A 21,089-nucleotide genomic window follows, 5' to 3' on the forward strand; every position below is an offset into this window, starting at 1 on the left:
AATATGAACTTCAGCCCACAATCCTGTTTATGTTTTATGCAATCTTCAGCCAGAGGTATTATCAGCATGTGTGGGGTCCTTGATGCTCTCAGCTTGGTTATCTTGCAGATGTTCTGCTGAGAGCACCAAGGATACAATATCGGTACAATATCAGCATGTGGTTTGCATTCACTGAAAAATTCTGGAGAGCACTGTTTTCAATCTACAAACTGTAATTAATCGTGCTTATGCTATAATGACAGAATATGAAAAAAAAAATCTCAATAACGATGCCTAGTTACTGAGATGCCTAGGACTAGTCAACTTGTAGCATTTTTATATCAGTTGGTATTTTCCTTAAAAGCTTTTGGTACTTCCTTGGAGAAAACAATGTACCTAGAAGCTTGATTATAATTATAATAAAACTTTATTGTCAAAGTACAACATGTGTACATTGAGATTAGCTGAGCCTCCCCCCCCCCCCGGTGCTCTCTCCCCCCAACACACAGTGACAACAAACCCTCCATCCTACCACACCATGTGAACCAACTACACCACACACCGGCCTCCCAGGTCAATTCTGCATAAGATTATGTCCCATTTAAAAGCCTAACAGCCCACGGATAAAAGCTATTTATCAGCCTGTTGGTACGGCTGGATACATTCCTATATCTCCTACCAGATGATTATGATAGAATCAGGCTTATTCTCCATTTATTCTTTATTATCTATATGGGACTGCCCTTGAAGGCCACACAGAAGCTTCAACTGATCCAGAATGAAGCAGTGCATGCACTGATGGACATACCCTCCAAATGCCTATGTAACATCTCTGCTTCGCAAGCTGCATTGGTTGCCAGGTAGAATCAAGGTGCTGGTTGTTACCTATAATATTCTACGTGGCATTGGTCCTGGCTATTTGCAGGAACTCTCATTTCCTTTAGTATCTGCCTGGCCAATTTGATCAAACATCAAACCTATAAGGAATGCAGTGTAGTAACTGCATAGTTGCATATATATTTTTGCAAGAAATATGTATAATTATGTATGGTAATATATGTGCCTGTGTAAGAAGAGGAATTTGTGACTATCTACTTGCTTTGGAGCTAGAATCCCAAGCAATCCTAAACAGCATAGTACATGACAAAGAATAGCAGAAAATACAGTTCAACGACATCCAAAAAGCCAGAGTGAACTTAACTAATCTAAGCAAACAGACTACAGAAAAGATTTTTCTTGTCATGTACTTCTATACGGAGCTATTCCAATTAATAAATCTGGTATGCATTAATTCTATGTTGTGGCCATTTAGTTCTATCCTGTTTATTTTGGTCTGTGAGAGGAAAAAGGCATTCATAAACCCCCGGGACTTTTCACAGACATCAAATTTCCCCACTTTTTTTTTTTTTTACTCTCAGTACTTTGAAAGGACTGCTGCAACTTTAAGTGAGAGCTTCAATGATCTGATTTTTCATAACATAAAATCTGGATGGGATTACAAAAAAGATCATAAAGTGATTTGTATATCCGCATTATCAGACTGAGAGAGCCAAAGCAATAGGGGTGATTAGCTGGCAGTTAGTTGGCTGGTCTATAAATCAAGGTTTTGTGCCCATAAAAGCTTGCATGTGAAATGACTTCTGTTCCAAAGACATTAAATATTTCTGTAAATTCAGTGTCAGGTCACCAAGTTATTGCAAGGCTGTTCCTGGGGTCAAAACAAGCTCCTCAGCTACAAACTGTTCTTTAAAAGCACAGATTAGATAACTATTTTAATATATTATAGAATAGACTGTTTCTACAATATATCTATGGGACGCGGTGTGGCTCAGTGGGTTAGGATGTTGAGCTTGTCGATCAGAAGGTCGGCAGTTTGACGGGTCGAATCCCGAGTGCCGCGTAACAGAGTGAGCGCCTGTTACTCGTCCCGGCTTCTGCCAACCTAGCAGTTCGAAAGCACGTAAAAATGCAAGTAGACAAATAGGGGCCACTACGGTGGGAAGGTAACAGCGTTCCGTGCGCCTTTGGCGTCTAGTTATGCCGGCCACATGACCACGGAGACGTCCTCGGACAAGTGCTGGCTCTTCGGCTTTGAAACGGAGATGAGCACCGGCCCCTAGAGTCGGAAACGACTAGCACGCATGTGCGGGGGAACCTTTACCTTTACCTTACAATATATCTGTCATGTTGACTTTATTAAATATAGACAGATTTAGGCTGCTACATGAATTGATGCCTATAATACAGTCTTACACACAATTGCTCAACAACCTATTCATCAGATACCTTCATAAGCTACTGAATCTGCGTATCAACAAAACTGAATGGCTCTTTCATTTGTTTTTCATTTGCTCAGATTTCTTGGAATGAACAGGACTTTGAAACCGGAGCAGCTTATTGCAAGAAACAAAACGATGTGCACACAAACAAGTCTTCATTCAGTTATTTGCCATAGTGAAAATCTGTAAAATACACCATTTCAATTTTCCTTCCTCTTTAAAAAGATTATAGGACAAAAAAAATTCAAGAAATGTAATTTTATTACACTCTAAAGCAGATGGCAAAGGAACTTATGGCAGGATCATATGATACTTTCACACAAGTGTGTAATAATAATTCATTCTACACTGTCATAGATCCACACAGAATTTGGAACAGATCCAAGGAGCCTTCATATAAACAGGTTTTGACTTGCCTTGCAAACTCTTTCTCCAACATTCCCAAATCTCACACTGCCAAACATTTCAGCTATGTTGAGAAAAGCAATACGTAAGTATATTCAAGCAAGCTTTTAAAGCTATTTCTGAACAAGGAAAGAGCCCTCTATTTTATACCTGCAGTCACAAGACAGAAAGCTCTCATCGTAACAAACTCTTAATACATTTCCTTAATCAAAATTTCTTTAAAATATTGCCAATTAACAACTATTGCCATTGCTAATCAGGCTACTGGAAGGTATTCTGTCACCTGTGAATAATGCTGTCTCTGAGAAAATGTTTTTCATCCCAAGTTCTGCCAGGCCTCAGAAACTCAGTTTTAGAATTATACATAACAGCAATGATCAGACACAAATTTATAATTCAAAACTCCTTTTGACATCCAGTCAGAATAAGAAATTTCTATTGCATTATAGAATAAATAACCTCTAGCTTAAAAACAACAGATACTAAGAAATTCATCTGATGAGCTGAAAACGTTTAAAAGTGTACATACATGACAAAGAAAAATGCCTCGAAATGAGATGGGCAGCAAACAAATGTAATACACAAAGGATCTCTTTAACAAGACTCAAGCATTCTGAAATGTGTGTCTAAATTAAAAAACTTCATACGTATGGCATAATCAATTCTGGCTCCTAAAATTAATCTAGTTTTCCTTTACAAAACTCTAATCTTCTGTAAGTATTTTATAAAGATGAGAGAATAAATACAAAACCCACAAAAGGATTTCAAATAGCCATATTGTGCCGCCTATAATTTTCATCATCTTGAAGCTCCTACACAGCAAAGGATAATTGTCCAAACTAACCTCTGTGCCATACCAACTCAGTTGAAAAGTACCGGTCACTTGAAGATGAAGCCAACAGGAAAGGGTTGCTTCTACTAGAAAAAAGTAGAATCAAAAGTAGAAAAGGCAGGACTTAAAAGCTTCTTCTTGTCCTATCAAACAAAACTCCTCCCTTTAGCCCAATGTGCTTTAATTCCTACTAATCTGCATTGTAGTACACCTATCAAAACTTGCAACTTGTAGAACTGATGGGAGGAGCTAACACGCTTCTATGAAATTGTCTCCCATCTCAAATTTTGGGCATCTTGGATCTTCTCTTTAGTCTACATTAAGGTGTTGTTGTTGAATCCATCTTCTAGTGATACTTCATAATAAATCCAACCATCTTTCTCGGTCACGATAGAGCTGGGATGTCAAACTGCCGGCCCGTGGGCCAGATGCATCACGCCAAAACCACGCCCACCCCATTGTCGGCAATGGGAAAAAAGTTGCGATACATCGTGACACGTCACGTGATGTCACGAGTTTGACACCCGTGCAATAGAGGAAGTCAAGAAGAAAGGGATATACTAACTAATGCATTATTGCCATGGTAGGTCAACATAAAGAGTTAATAGCACCCAATATAATTTTTTACAGCTCTACTCTTGAAGATCCCCAGATGCTGCAAATGGCTATAAATGCAGGACGGTTGCAAAGCATCAAAAAATGCAGTCATGTGTGTGACAATCAGAACTGGTTCGTAAGTACCCTTCGGACAGTCCATTATAACGTCAAACGGTAGCTAAGTGACCAGTCACAAGTTGAGGACTACCTGTATTACTTACAGAAAAAATAGTTTCTGAAAAATTTGTATTGATTGTCTATGGAGATTCTCATTCATCCAGGTCATGGTTTTCCCAAAGGTGCTTTTTCAAATGTCAACTGGACTTTGTTTTTCCTTGAAGACGTTTCGCTTCTCATCCAAGAAAGTTCAGAACTGAGAAGCTTCTTGGATGTGAAGTGAGACATCTTCAAGGAAAAACAAAGTCCAGTTGCCTTTTGAAAAAGTATCTTTGGACTTTTTATTGATTCTTCTATTGCATATTAGATCTAGCTTAAAGTAATTATCTCAAAACAATCTAACTCACATGAGCTCAAAATGAAATGTGCTTCAATAAAACACAAATACTGATCTAAAATCAATGAGGAATGACATGGACTATAAAAACCTAGATTTCAAATATACAACAGAATACATTTATTCTGCCCATTAGAAATACAATTTTAAGTAAGATTTTAATGTTTTTCCCGATAAAAGTTTTTATTTTACAAAGTTGCACACTTCTGTCCTTGTGTTCTTTGCTATATAGATTAAAATAAAATCACTTTTATCTAAATTTAAATAAATTATTAATTTTATTCCAGGGGTTTGAGAATCACATAAATTCATTATCAAAAAATTGGCTTTTGTTAACTCCAAATAGCATTTGTGCCAATCTGCATCCTTTAAAAAAAAAGTCATGCAATTGATTACAGTATACAGAAATAAAAACCTTACACATTTAACATTTCTTATCTCTTATAAAAAGCATTTCTAATAATCCTGATGTTGCAACGCAACTATGCTATATCTGAAGTGGGAAGTGATGTGATACCTTTATTTATAGTAAGACTGTTCCATTAAAGATATTTCCTGCTAAGAACATAAGAACAGCTCTTCTAGATCTGGCAAAAACCCATCCTAGAGTAGGATTTGTGTCTTATGGTGGAAAATCAGATATAGGTAGTCCTCAACTTACAACAGATTCCTTAGTGACTGTTATTTATTTATTTATTTATTTTAATCCCATTTATATCCCGCCCTTCTCCGAAGACTCAGGGCGGCTTACAATTTAAAGCACAAACCAATGTGCTTAGCAATAGCCTTCATTCTATGTATATGCCTGCTTATTAGGGCTTTCGCACCCCCCCAAGCGGCATTATTAGAAAGTCAGCTTATTGCCCCCAACAATCTGGGTCCTGTTAGAAGTTACAACAGCATTGAAAAAAGTGGTTTATGACCATTTTTCTGTTCTGTCCATTGCAGCAACCCCATGGTCATGTGATTTACATCTGGATGTTTGACAACTGACTCACATTTATGACAGTTGCAGTGTCCAGGGATCATGCGATCACCTTTTGCGACCTTCTGACAAGCAAAGTCAACGGGGAAAACCAGATTCACTTAACCGTGTTACGAATTTAACAACTGCAACAAATGTGGCCAGAAGTCGTAAAGTGGGACAAAACTCAACAATTTTCTCAAATTAGCAAGATAAATTTTGGGCTTAATTGTAGTCCTAAATTGAGGACTACCTGCAGTTATGGTGTGTACACAATCACTAGAAGGATGCAGATTCTTTTCTGCTAACTAAGTTTCCTGCATGGGATATTCGGTAGCTGTCTGCACAACCCAGTGGAAACACTGAATTCTGAAGGCTAATATTCCTTGATGGATATCCTCTCCATAATGTAAATCATCCACAGCAGTTGCCATTACCATGTCCTGGGATAACAAATTCCACATCTCTGTAAAGAGATGCTTTACATCAAGGGTGTGCAACTTTGAAGACTTGTGGTCTTCACATCTCAGAATACCACAGCCAACCATGTTGTTGGTTTTTTAAAACTTCTTCCAATCACTTTCATTATGTTACTTCCGATCCTAGTATTTTCACAATAAGAAAAACTACTGTTTGACCACTTTCTCTATACGGTACATGATTTTATACACTTTGATCATTTCTTCCCCTTTTTTTCAACCTAGATACTCTTAAATATTCTAACCTTTTCTCAGATGGAAAGTGTTTGAGCCCCATGATTACTTAAGTTGAACTTTTTGGTACTTTTCCAGCACAAATGTTTTTCAAATGTTGCTACCACAACTAGATGAACAATATTCCAGATGAAGACATGGCAATCAATTGGTACAAAGGGATAACTGTTGGTAGTTTTCAGTCCTTTTCCTAGTGATTAAATCAAATCATTTTTTACGTTAAATCTTTACTATTACCTTTGACCAGCCTTTGCAGTAAGAAAGAGAAATAGTTTCACAATAATTTGTTTATTAGGAAAGGAAAAAACAGGGCAATAGCAACAATTGAAGTTGTGTGCAAGTATATGACTTGGTGAAGGCGGCACAGGTGATATTTTGACAATGTCCCCGATTCTCTTTGTACTATTGATTTGGCATTCTCCAGTATTAACTAGACTAAATATCCAAGATTGCAAAATTATATAGACATGATGCCAGTGGTTAGAGGCATTTCAGACCCCAATCAGCGTATTTTTTTTTATTGATTGTCTTTTGTTCAGGAGCTCAAGGTAGAACACACAGCATCCTTCTTCCTACTTTTCCTCACAATAGCAATCCTGTGAGATACAATACATTGAATTGACAAGCAGCAATTGGCCCAAAGCCACCTAATGATTTCTCATGGCTAAAAACAGATTGAACCTGAATTTCTCCAATGCCAGTGCAATGTTTTAACTGTTATGTGTAAAGTTAATGGGTTTTCTCCCCTGAAAGTGCACAATATTATATTTAAACTGAACTGCATTTGGCTCAGTGGGTTAGGATGCTGAGCTTGTCGATCAGAAGGTCGGCAGTTTGGCGGGTCGAATCCCGAGTGCCGCGTAACAGTCAGCGCCTGTTACTCGTCCCAGCTTCTGCCCACCTAGCAGTTCGAAAGCACGTAAAAATGCAAGTAGAAAAATATGGACCATTATGGTGGGAAGGTAACAGCGTTCCATGCGCCTTTGGCGTCTAGTCATGCCGGCCACATGACCACGGAGACGTCCTCGGACAAGCGCTGGCTCTTCGGCTTTGAAACGGAGATGAGCACCGGCCCCTAGAGTCGGAAACGACTAGCACGCATGTGCGGGGGAACCTTTACCTTTACCTAATATTCATCCAGTTGCAAGAAACTTTTACTAGAGTTCTTTAACATCGTTTCTGGTTTTCATCCCAAACTCACTGCTTATTCCAAATCAAGACAGTTTATGAACAAGTTGAAAGTCCCTGGTTTCAATATTGAAATTTGAGAGATTCCAGCTTTTTCTTCCCAGTCTGGGGCAACTACCAACTTATTCCCTTCTAGTTATTAAACAGTTAGCAATCCATATAATTCTGTATAAAGTATTTGTGCCCTTTTGGAATTTCTATTTTTTTAAAATCTTTGCCATTGAATGTAGGCTCCACTAAATACATAAAGAAAGTCTGGGGAAATAAAGTTCCAGGTTGCATATTTTACAGCGACACTAACAAAGTGGACTGGGTTCAAAGGAAAACAATCAAGATAGTAAGGGGTCAAAAGAAAAAAAAATATGAATGCTAATGGATGGGTTAGGTATATTTAACCTGTAGGAAGACATGATAGTTGTCTGAAAAGGTGTGATGTGGAAGGTGGGACAAAACACCTCAGGATTGTTCCAGAAGACAAGATAAGAAATCCAGATTTCAAATTTATCTTGGAGGAACATAAAGGAGATTTCCTAACAATAAAAACTATTTTTTTAAAAAATGAAAGAGTTTGCCTCAGGAGATATTAGCATTTCCATCAATGGAGTGTTTCCATCAATTCAACACAGGCTAAATCTGTTGACAACACTGTACTATGGTCACTATAGGATTGAGCTAGATAATCTATGCACTTGGTACTTGCTGCATACATTATATAAACATAACTAAAAATATACTGTGAGATATGCTAATGTGAAAAATTTACCGTCCCCCCTAGCTCGATCAATTTTATTAAACGAAAAACTTATTTTAGCCTAACAATCAAACTCCATGAATTTCACAAACGTTTACTCTCCTCTTGTAAATTTCTTAAGATTGTAGTAGAGCACTATTTCCCCACTTCAGCCATTTCTAGGTATAGGAACTTCAAACTCCAAAATTCCATGCACAAGTTCATACACAAAGAGAAATTGCCAAGGTTGGGGAATACAGTTCCAAAGGTACCGTTTTGAAAGCCTCTGTTAGAAAGTAAATTCATGCTTTTGAGCCTGAATTATAAGATCATTTGTGAAGCTCTGAGTCTTCACTGATTTACATTTAGAGATCCAGCCATGAAATGGAGATTTGGGACAACATTGAAACATGAGTGCTGCCCTGTCAAAATCACTTAAGGGCGCAGCATGAAATTATTCAGTAAGTCACGAAGAATTCCAGAACATCAGCAAGAGCTCTGCAGGGCATTTTTACCTCAACCAGTCAGCATTCGTGACCCCGTCATCAGAAAAGCACTGGGTAAAAATGGTATTCACGAGAGAACAGCAAGAGGGAAGCCACGTTCATCTAGAAGAGTGATGATTAGTGTCTCATGTTTGCCAAAAAGCCCCTGGATGAACTTTCCAGACTTCTGGCAAAAAGAACAGAAGATCAAGTAATTGGATTTTCCAGATCAAATGTGTGTCTTTTAAGTGTGACAAAAAAAAATCAAACACTGCATTTCATAGTAATGACCTCATATCAGGTATGAAGAATGGAGGTGATTTACTCAGTGTTTGATGAGAAATTTTGTCAAAGGCTTTTTTTGAAAACCCAAACATCTGATAATCAACTTCATCCCTCTGCCTGGTAACACCTTTTAAAAAAGTGTAGAACAGGGGTAGGCAATCTTGGCCCTTTTGTGGACTTCAACTCCCAGAATTCCTGAGCCAGCATGGCTCAGCTTGGAAACTCTCCCTTTCCCCTCAGCATGGCTGGCTCAGGAATTCTGGGAGTTGAAGTCCATGAATCACAAAAGAGCCAAGGTTGTCTATCCCTGGTCTAGAAGATTGGTGAAGCAAGATTGCAGGATCCATGCTGACTGTCCTTCATCCAGGCTAGCTAGCAACTCTGTCCTTATTTTTATTATGACTGCTGCTACCAATCTGACTTAAACAGACGTTAAGCAAACTAACCATAACTTCTTGGATCTCTTTTAAAATAATTTAGAGAAGCATTTTAAGGGAGGTAAACTTGACGAAGTCAATTAGTTTAAACCAGGTTTATCTAAAGAACCTATGCAAGATCAGGCTTCTTTTCATCAAGTTGGGTATTGTGGAGTATTCACCACCTGAATGCTTCAAATAATTTATTGGCTACTATTGGCTACAAGCATCCAAATTTGATCATGTGACCATAGTGATGCTGCAATAGTCATAAGCATGAAAAGTGGTCATAAATACCTTTTCAGTGCCGCTGTCACTAAACAAACTGTTGTAAGTTGAGGACTACTTGTAATGAATATTGCAGGATTGCTTTGAAATACTAATACATAATTTTAACAAAGAAGTCTTCAAGTTGCACTTAAAAACTGAGCATTATTATGCAATACTGATGCAACAAACTAGTGACTCAGAAGCGTTTTTTTTAATAACAGATTTACTTTGGAAGGATGTGTTAGAAAATGAATGAAGTAATAACAAACTAAATAATTTCACAGATTTTACATCACCCTCTATTCCACGCCAATTTGGTTGAGAAGCTGACTACTGTCCACTTTTCTTGCTCCAGTAACCAAAGATAGCATTCAGTCATTATTTAATTTTGAGAGAGAGATAATAATGTACTAAAGCTACAAGGTAAGCACAGCAAGTCAGCTAGGCCGTTAAATCAAATATAAAAGATCAGGTTTGTAAATTTAGATTGGGGGGGTCTTCATACTTGGCCCTTTTATGATTTGTGGACTTCAACTTCCAGAATTCCTCAGCCAGCGTGCCTGGCTGAGGAATTCTGGGAGTCAAAGTCCACGAGTCATAAAGGGCCAAGTTTGAAGACCCCTGCTTTAGATGGATAATTCATCTTCAAAAGCCATTAAAAATTATAAATAAGATGCTAATTCAGACCTAAAATGGAGTATGGGCCAACGAAGCTTGTCATGGAAATCTATGTATAAACAAGCTCTAGTTGTCACCTAAATAGGTTTATCATATATATAGTACATTGCAAGGACACAGGACTCTCTATCTCTGACTTCTCCCTAAGTTGAAAAGTACAAAACAGATTATCTACAACACAGGGTTAGTTATGACGTACTGTGAGACACCAGGCCATTATCTTTAAAACATAAAGTTAAACATATTTTCCCTAAGAGAAGAAAAACTCACAAAGAGTACAAAACAAAAGAGGTGAAATCTATGATTACTCTTTTGATGCATGTACTGCAGTGATTGGAGCAACCTTGAATGATGATGCTAAAAAGGAGAAATGAGTAATCTGAACATAAGATGTAATTTTGAAACTCACAAATAAGCTGTGGTGATTTAGTAAATGCTAATTTATTCCCAAATCAAATCAAAGAATTGAGAAAAAATTTAGTTAACGTAAGAAATGCAGTTAATGTGCAGCTTGAATGTGTGTAACCCTTGTTCTATGAAAAACACCAATTGCTCAAAAACATCTGTTGTATATGAATATTCTTAGTACGGTATGTCAAAGGATTCAACTGAGAGCAGAAAATCTTGTACAGTGTATACCAAGATCCCACCATCATTGGCAGAGACTATTTTAGTGTTTTGCAGTTACTGTAATAAAACTAATCAACCAAAAGTCTCTCACAATTAAACAACCTACCGGTATATAGAAATATTAGAGTGAATTGTTATGTATAGGTACTCCTTGACTTACAATCACCATTGAGCCCAAAATTTCTGTTGCTAAGTGAGGATTTGCCCCATTTTATGACCTTTCTTGCCACAGCTGTTAAGAGAACCACTGCAGTTTTTATGTTAGTAACACGGTTGTTAAGTGAATCTGGCTTCCCCATTGACTTTGCTTGTCAGAAGGTGGCAAAAAATGATCACATAACCCTGGGACATTGCAACTCTTAAAAATATGAGTCGGTTGCCAAGTGTCTGAATTTTTATCACATGACCACAGAAATGCTGCAGTGGTCGCTAAGTGTGAAAAACAGTCATAAATCACTTTTTTCACTGCCTTTGTAACTTCGAACGATCACCAAACTGTTGTGTCAAGGACTACCTGTATTTTGGACACATAATTAAAAGTCAGCCATTATTATTCTACTTTTTTTTTTAAAAAAAAGGTCAGATTAATACTTTGTTAATTTTACAAAGATTCCCCCAAAAAGGGCTTTTACAAATCAGTACTTAATGACTTCAGAAAAACAAATTGCTCTTCATTTATCTGACAGTTAGATTCCTATTGGAGGACCAGTTACTTTTCTCCAATATTGTTTTTAATAAAACTTTTCCTAAATCCACTCCAAATAGCAATCTTTTATAAAGTATGATTGACACAAGCCCATTATGTAAGGTTCATATTATTTGTGTGGCTGAGTAAATGGAGGTAAACGGGAACAAGTGTTGAAATCAAATCATTTTCACTTGAATTTGTCAAGATCTAGAGACTCTAGACATAACGCTGACTAAAATGATTAGTCCTTAAAAACTATTTAAGGAAAACATGGCTACTTTTTATGAGCCACATGTGCATTTAGTTGTGTCTGCTATATTATTAGTTCTTTCTTGTTTACACAAGAAATTTCACTGGGGTGATGGAAAATTTAAAAACCAGAACTGAAGCTGACTAACAGTCAAGACTAATAAGTCAAAACCCACTTGGAGTTCAGAATGTATACTGATTTTTCTCTCTTGAAAGATCAAGCTAACTCAGTGCTATTTCAAATAATTAACTCTATGGAAAAATCAGATAAAGGGGGGAATTCAGGATATTTACACAAACCATCATCTCAAGTCAGCTATAGATATAACAGTTCCTTTTAGACAATATAATGTTTGACTTACAACCGTTCGTTTAGTGACTGTTCAAAGTTACAACAGCACTGAAAAAAGTGATTTATGATTGGTTTTCACAATTATGACCAGTCACGTGATCAAAATTGGACGCTAGGCAACTGGCTCATATTTACGATGGCTGCAGTGCCCCAGGGTCATGTGATCACCTTTTGCAACCTTCTGACAAAGTCAATGGGAAAGCCAGATTGACTTAACAACCGTTACTAATTTAATAACTGCAGTGATTCACTTAATGACTGTGGCAAGGTCATAAAATGAGGCAAAATTCACTTAACTATCTCACTTAACAACATAAATTTTGGGCTCAATTGTCGTAGGTTGAGGACTACCTGTATGCAAAAGTAGATTAGGCAAACACAATGCTTAGTAAAATTAAAGCCTTTCAAAAGAATTCTTTTTGAAAAATGTGTCATTATTTTGAAAAATGTATCTTATTATTAGATAATTTTGCAATGATTAATGCAGAATTATGAAAGATATGAAGTTTATATATTTCCTTGTTTAAAAATAGGAATAAATTGATTTCCCTCTAAGAATTTAAAACAATATTTAACAAGAACAAACCTGTTGCTTCCATGACACCTAAGTCTGCTGGGCATTTTTTATCTGAAACAAACAGAAATGAAATGTGGAATGTCCTTTTCACTTAAAGAACACTAAAAACAGGACAGAGATACCTGAAAAATAATACAGCAGCATGGAATATGCCTGATAAGATAATTTTAGCTAATTTGGACATTTTAACTACAAAATCCTCTACTGCAGACACGTCAAACTCACGACGTCACGTGACGTCGCGCAACGTATCGGAGCTTTTTCTCCATTGCCGGCAATGGGGTGGCCGCAGTTTTGGGATAACACATCCAGCCCGCGGGCCGGCAGTTTGACACCCCTGCTCTACTGAGCATGAATGTTCTGGAATTCGGATCATAGCCTGAGAAAAAGCAGGATCAATGTAGGTTTTCATGTTATTTTCCACCTCATTTCTAATTTAGGGCTACAGAAAGCCAGTTTGGTCTAGTGGTTAAGGCACCAGGTAGAAAGAGGGAAAACCCAAGTTCTAATCCTGCCTTAGGCATGAGAGCCGGCTGCATGATTTTGGCCCAGTCACTCTCTCTCTCTCAGCCTGTCTCAGCTGATAGGCTTGTTGTGGAGAAAACAGAAGGAGAAAGAAGTATTATATATGTTCTTTGCCTTGAATTGTTATTAAATAAATATTGTATTAAAGTTGAAATTTAAGCAGTTGAATTGCCATTCATCAACAAAGCCTAAAGAATACTATTGTAATTTCCCACTAGGCCGGTTCTGAAAATATCACAGAACATACCGTATATACTTGAGTATAAGCCGAATTTTTCAGCCCACTTTTTGGGCTGAAAAATTCCACTTCGGCTTATACTCCAGTCAACAAAAAAAACTTACCGAGGACTTGTGCGCGGCCGAGGCTTTGGTGCTTCCGGGATCGCCCGCACCTCTCCCAAGCCACCGCCGTCCGAGACCTGCCGAAGTTTGGGGAGGTTTGGGGAGGTGCGCGCGCACCTCCCCAAACTCTGCGCCTTGCCTGCCTGCTTCTTTCCGCAGCGGAAAGAAGCAGGCAGGCAGGGCGCGGAGGAACGGAGACTTGCCGACGTTTGGGGAGGTTTGGGCGCCTCCCCAAACCTCGGCAGGTCTCCGTTCCTCCGCGCAGACCTGCCGACGTTTGGGGAGGTTTGGGCGCCTCCCCAAACCTCCCCAAACCTCGGCAGGTCTCCGTTCCTCCTGCCGACCTTTGGGGAGGTTTGGGCGCCTCCCCAAACCTCCCCAAACCTCGGCAGGTCTCCGTTCCTCCTGCCGACCTTTGGGGAGGTTTGGGCGCCTCCCCAAACCTCGGCAGGTCTCCGTTCCTCCTGCCGACCTTTGGGGAGGTTTGGGCGCCTCCCCAAACCTCCCCAGGTCTCCGTTCCTCCTGCCGACCTTTGGGGAGGTTTGGGCGCCTCCCCAAACCTCGGCAGGTCTCCGTTCCTCCTGCCGACCTTTGGGGAGGTTTGGGCGCCTCCCCAAACCTCGGCAGGTCTCCGTTCCTCCTGCCGACCTTTGGGGAGGTTTGGGCGCCTCCCCAAACCTCCCCAAACCTCGGCAGGTCTCCGTTCCTGTTTGGGGAGGTTTGGGCGCCTCCCCAAACCTCCCCAAACCTCGGCAGGTCTCCGTTCCTCCGCGCAGACCTGCCGACCTTTGGGGAGGTTTGGGCGCCTCCCCAAACGTCCCCAAACCTCGGCAGGTCTCCGTTCCTGTTTGGGGAGGTTTGGGCGCCTCCCCAAACCTCCCCAAACCTCGGCAGGTCTCCGTTCCTCCGCGCAGACCTGCCGACCTTTGGGGAGGTTTGGGCGCCTCCCCAAACGTCCCCAAACCTCGGCAGGTCTCCGTTCCTGTTTGGGGAGGTTTGGGCGCCTCCCCAAACCTCCCCAAACCTCGGCAGGTCTCCGTTCCTCCGCGCAGACCTGCCGACCTTTGGGGAGGTTTGGGCGCCTCCCCAAACCTCGGCAGGTCTCCGTTCCTGTTTGGGGAGGTTTGGGCGCCTCCCCAAACCTCGGCAGGTCTCCGTTCCTCCGCGCAGACCTGCCGACCTTTGGGGAGGTTTGGGCGCCTCCCCAAACCTCCCCAAACCTCGGCAGGTCTCCGTTCCTGTTTGGGGAGGTTTGGGCGCCTCCCCAAACCTCCCCAAACCTCGGCAGGTCTCCGTTCCTCCGCGCAGACCTGCCGACCTTTGGGGAGGTTTGGGCGCCTCCCCAAACGTCCCCAAACCTCGGCAGGTCTCCGTTCCTGTTTGGGGAGGTTTGGGCGCCTCCCCAAACGTCCCCAAACCTCGGCAGGTCTCCGTTCCTCCGCGCAGACCTGCCGACGTTTGGGGAGGTTTGGGCGCCTCCCCAAACCTCCCCAAACCTCGGCAGGTCTCCGTTCCTGTTTGGGGAGGTTTGGGCGCCTCCCCAAACCTCCCCAAACCTCGGCAGATCTCCGTTCCTCCGCGCAGACCTGCCGACCTTTGGGGAGGTTTGGGCGCCTCCCCAAACCTCCCCAAACCTCGGCAGGTCTCCGTTCTTCCTGCCGACCTTTGGGGAGGTTTGGGCGCCTCCCCAAACCTCCCCAAACGTCGGCAGGTCTGCGCGGAGGAACGGAGACCTGCCGAGGTTTGGGGAGGTTTGGGGAGGCGCCCAAACCTCCCCAAACAGGAACGGAGACCTGCCGAGGTTTGGGGACGTTTGGGGAGGCGCCCAAACCTCCCCAAAGGTCGGCAGGTCTGCGCGGAGGAACGGAGACCTGCCGAGGTTTGGGGAGGTTTGGGGAGGCGCCCAAACCTCCCCAAACAGGAACGGAGACCTGCCGAGGTTTGGGGACGTTTGGGGAGGCGCCCAAACCTCCCCAAAGGTCGGCAGGTCTGCGCGGAGGAACGGAGACCTGCCGAGGTTTGGGGAGGTTTGGGGAGGCGCCCAAACCTCCCCAAAGGTCGGCAGGAGGAACGGAGACCTGCCGAGGTTTGGGGAGGCGCCCAAACCTCCCCAAAGGTCGGCAGGTCTGCGCGGAGGAACGGAGACCTGCAGAGGTTTGGGGAGGCGCCCAAACCTCCCCAAAGGTCGGCAGGAGGAACGGAGACCTGCCGAGGTTTGGGGAGGCGCCCAAACCTCCCCAAAGGTCGGCAGGAGGAACGGAGACCTGCCGAGGTTTGGGGAGGTTTGGGGAGGCGCCCAAACCTCCCCAAAGGTCGGCAGGAGGAACGGAGACCTGCCGAGGTTTGGGGAGGTTTGGGGAGGCGCCCAAACCTCCCCAAAGGTCGGCAGGAGGAACGGAGACCTGCCGAGGTTTGGGGAGGTTTGGGGAGGCGCCCAAACCTCCCCAAAGGTCGGCAGGAGGAACGGAGACCTGCCGACGAGCCGCGGCCACACAGGGTATTCCTGTGTATTCAGGCTTGCAGAACGGCGGATCGGCTTATACTCGAGTCAATAACTTTTTCCAGTTTTTGGGGGTGAAATTGGGGGTCTCGGCTTATACTCGAGTCGGCTTATACTCAAGTATATACGGTACCTTAGATTGTTTTGAAATTCTAACTGGACAGTTGACAATACAATAATGAACAATAGAAAGAAAACCATTTAGTGCAAGCAAGTGCAAAAGGTTACAATTCATTTTACTTGCTGCTATTAAAAATGTGTAACAGTAGACATTTAAGAAGGCAAAAGACCAGGGTTTTGGCAAACACATCAAAAAAATCACATTCTTATTCAATAGTCTATCCTCCCATCTGCTTAAATACAGGTAGTCCTCGACTTACAACCAGGTTGAGCCCAAAATTTCTATTGCTAAGCAGGACAGTTGTTAAGTGGATATTGCTCCATTTTGTTGCCTTTCTTACCACAGTTGTTAAGTGAATCACTGCAGCTGTTATTAATATGGTTGTTAAATAAATCTGGCTTTCCCACTGACTTTACTTGTCAGGTTGCAAAAGGTGATCATGTAACCTGGGATTCTGTAACCGTCATAAATATTTGTCAGTTGTCAAGTGTCTGAATTTTGTTCCCATGACCATAGGAATTCTGCAGTGGTCGTTAAGTGTGAAAAATGGTCATAAGCCACTATTTTCAGTGCCATTGTAACTCTGAATAACCCCTAAATCAGGGGCATCAAAGGCTGGCCAGATGCATCATGGCGAAACCACACCCACCCCATTGCCAGCAATAGAAAAAAGTCACAATATGTCGCAACACGTCACGTGACATTGTGAGTTCGACAGCCCTGCCCTAAATGAATGGTTGTAAGTCAAGGACCTGTATTTGCATGCTAGCTTATTCAAATTGTTTATTATTTATAAATTTATTATTAGATTTATTTGCCACCATCTTGCCACCGGAATGCAACTGTACACAAAATTTAAAAATGACTAGTTGAAATGCTGTTCTTATAAAGGCAAGGAAATAACACATACACACATTATGTACACCTAGTCAAAGAGAAGGGCAGCCAAAATTGACTCTGAATATGTAGAACTGGTTTACCCTGGACAGATAAGCAATGGTTCGCATATATGCACAATGCAGCCGCCCCATCACCCAGGATTTCTACATCTGGATTAACATTTTAAGATAACCGTTTGCACACGGTCACCCTTTACACGGCTTGTTACAGTTCAGAGGGATTTCGAAGAAAATAAAGGCACCCAAACGGAATTCTTCCTCTGGAGTTAACAGGATATTTCCACACTATTCACAGCTGTGTTTTTCCACTGAACCCAAACCCTCTAAACATTAGCTATTAATCTTTAAAGAAGCCTTTTGCAAGGGCCAAAAGGCAGGATATCAAGTGTATATAAATAAAAACCTGGAAACACCACACACTGTAATGGCTATATTACATGTCACGCTTATAACAAAGTCTTTAAAAGAGGTGGGCATTGTTTCCTTCTAAAGCTTTGGTTGAAAACATGTCCCGGGTGACAAATGTCACACAATGTGAAGCAAACGTCCAGAGACCTTAGATCCCTTGTAAGGAAACATCCTTTTAACAACATCCTCACAACGTTCGCAACCCCGGCCGTTTCCCCCAAGAGCTGTATTCTAAAGTTTCCCCCAGGCATCTTCTTTGAAATTAAGTTACGTCCTGTTTTTCCATCCAGTTACGCTGGAGGCTCGCAACTGGCAATCGGGGGGGGGGGGGAAACACACACACACACACACACACACACACACCACATTGCACAGCAAAAGTAAAAATTTTAGTGCGACCGGGAGCTTTGCAAGCAACTTCTGGGGCGCATGTGGAACTCCCGAGTTAACTTTTACGGGTGAGTAAGACGTAGTAAAAAATAAATAAATAACAACCCCACCCCAAAAAAAAAACCCAACCCAAAAGCGTCTCTTCTTTTCTCCTCTCCCGGGCGAAGCGCGCCTCTTCCAGACGTCCACCCGAAACACGGAAAAAGGGGAGAGAGTTACGGAACAAAACCACAAACGCAACCACGAAAAGGCACGACGCAGGAAGTTGTAAAGATGATACACGCCAACACACACACAGAGACATACACACACGCGGGCGGGCGGGCGTAGACACAAACGCCTGCGTAAGACCTCCGCTGACACGCAAGCTCCCCGCGTGTTCAGCCCGCGCGTTCCCACCCGCCCGCGGGCAAAACGCGCGCAACTCCCCGCCGCTGCCCTCCCGGCTTCCCCTCCAGCCGCCGCCGACGACGAGGCGACCTGGATTTAGCAGGGCCGCCCGGCCAGCCCTCACTCGGCCTCTCCTCCGAGCAGGCCCGGCGCCCGCCTGGCGCTCACCTGCATCCAGCCCGCGGGGCGTCTGTCGACAGGGCTGAGGCGGCTGCTCAGGCGGCGGCGGCGGGGCTGAGGGCGAGCAAGACATGCAGGAGGCAGCGGCCGGGCCGAGGCGAGCGCAGGGCGGGCTCGAGGAAGCCACGGGCCTGACGCGGCGGGGGCCAAGCGGGCAGGCGGACACCCTCCCGGGCCGTCTTTCCCTCCTCCTCTTCCTCCTCCTCAGGCCTGGCCAGCAGCGGCGGCAGCGCGGGGATTACTGCCGGAGGAGGGGCCTGGCCTGCCTCGACGCCGCGGCGTGAAGAAGAGGGAGGAGGTCTCCAGCCGCCGCCGTCTCCTCCTCCTCCTCCTCCTCCTCCTCCTCCTCCTGCGGCGGCTGCGGCGGTGGCGGCGCCTCGCCTTCCCGCCTCGCGCCTCTCGCCTCGCCTCGCGCAGCCGCCCCCCCCCCACCTCCAGGCGGGAGGGAGGAAGGGAGGGTCCTACCCAGAGGGGAGGCGAGGACGCGCGGGCAACTGGGAGGGGAGGGGGCGCGCGCACACACGCGCTTCCTTCTTGGAACTCGCGCGCGCTCGCGGGCACTTGTCCGGCCCGGGCCGTTCTACCCGGGGTGGGGGTGGGGTTGGGGGGGATTTGTCTATGACAATTCGACATGGCCAACTGGCCAAGGCCAACTCGCCACGCACGGCCCGCTTGCCATGGGCTACTGGCTGCGCCAACTCACTATGGCCAACTTGCCACGGCCCACTTGCCACGGTCCACTGGCTGCGCCAACTCATTATGGCCAGCTCAACCCGGCCCACTTGCCATGGCCCACTGGCCGCACCAACTCACTATGGCCAACTCGCTACGGCCATCTCACCACGGCCCACTTGCCATGGCCTGCTGGCCGCACCAACTCGCTATGGCCAACTCGCCACAGCCCACTTGCCATGATCCACTTGCGACAGCCCACTTGCCACGCCAACTCACTATGGCCAACTCGCCACGGCCCACTTGCCATGGCCCACTGGCCGCACCAACTCGTTATGGCCATCTCACCACGGCCCACTTGCCATGGCCCGCTGGCCGCACCAACTCACTATGGCCAACTCGCCACAGCCCACTTGCCATGATCCACTTGCGACAGCCCACTTGCCACGCCAACTCACTATGGCCAACTCGCCACGGCCCACTTGCCATGGCCTGCTGGCCACACCAACTCACTATGGCCAACCCGCCATAGCCCACTTGCCACGCCAACTCACTATGACCAACTCGCCATGGCCCACTGGCCGCACCAACTCACTATGGCCAACTTGCCATAGCCCACTTGCCACGCCAACTCACTATGACCAACTCGCCACGGCCACTCACCACGGCCCACTTGCCATGGCCCACTGGCCGCACCAACCCACTATGGCCAACTCACCATGGCCCACTTGCCATGGCTCACTTGCCGCGCCAACACACTATGGCCAACTTGCCACAGCCCACTTGCAATGGCCCATTGGCCGTGGCCAACTCGGCATGGGACAACTTGCCATGGTCAACTCGTCACAGGACAGTTATGGGACAAGATCCCAAAAATGCTTTTTTTCAGCAGGCAACTGGACTTCCTTGTTTTTCTTTGAAGACATTTTGCTTCTCACCCAAGAAGCTTCTTCAGCTCTGGATGGTGGGGAATGGAAGGATTTATATTCCTGGCAGACTGGAGAGCCATTGGTCTGGAATGGGAGAGGGTCGCCTGCTTGAGCAGGGGGGTTGGACTAGATGACCTCCAAGGTCCCTTCCAACTCTGTAATTCTGTACAGATGGTCCTCGGCTTACAACAGTCCGTATAGTGACTGTCCAAAGTTACAAGGACACTGAAAAGTGTGACTTGTGACCCTTTTTCACAGTTAACGACCTTTGCCCATGACTTTGCTTGTCAGAAGGTCTCAAAAGGTGATCACATGACCCTGGGACGCTGCAACCCTCATAAATATATGCCAGTTGCCAAGCATATGAATTTTCATCATGTGTCCATGGGGATGCTGCAACGGTCGTAAGCGTGAAAAATGGTCATAACTCATTTTTCCAGCACCTTTGTAATTCTGAACAGTCACTAAACAAATTGTTGTAAGTCAAGGATTACCTTTATTGGGGTATATTTGCTTTTGCCTTAGGGTGCTGGGTGAATTGCAGTTTATAAATCAGGCCGCCATTGTTTATTCTACAAACCACAGCTTAGCATGGTATGTGAACTCAACCAGGGGGGCCTAGGATGATAATCCAGCAGCAAATGAGATCTCAATTCTCAAATGAAATGCCAATTCTCCATGTTTTTTGAGACAGTTTCTGACTGTAACCAAGTCAAGCAGAAATTCAAATTAAATCCCAGGAATAGAAGGGAGAAATCACCAAGGCTGATGTGGAAGCATGGTTATCCACATCTGGCATGCAGGCGTGAAGATCCCCTCCGAAGCTTCATTCACAGTGCTTTTTTCCCTTGCACCTTATTATAGTTTCCCGACTGTGGGAATTTCCAAGAGTGTGGACCTC

At 44.0% G+C, this 21,089-nt stretch overlaps 1 protein-coding gene across 1 annotated transcript in view; it reads right to left on the reverse strand.

The window, feature by feature from the left end:
* CNOT6L (CCR4-NOT transcription complex subunit 6 like) overlaps positions 1-18,898 on the reverse strand; it is a 45,152-nt gene extending 26,254 nt beyond the window's left edge. The window contains exons 1-2 of the mRNA XM_081333043.1: positions 18,576-18,898; positions 12,841-12,882 (exon numbers count right to left, since the gene is read on the reverse strand). Of these exons, the coding sequence (XP_081189169.1) occupies positions 12,841-12,875 (35 nt within the window). The 5' untranslated portion in view covers positions 12,876-12,882; positions 18,576-18,898. The remainder of the gene's footprint in view (positions 1-12,840; positions 12,883-18,575) is intronic.
* Between the last annotated feature and the right edge of the window lie 2,191 nt (positions 18,899-21,089).

Source organism: Vipera berus (genome assembly GCF_964194415.1).
Source record: "Vipera berus genome assembly, chromosome: 7".
NCBI lineage: Eukaryota > Metazoa > Chordata > Lepidosauria > Squamata > Viperidae > Vipera > Vipera berus.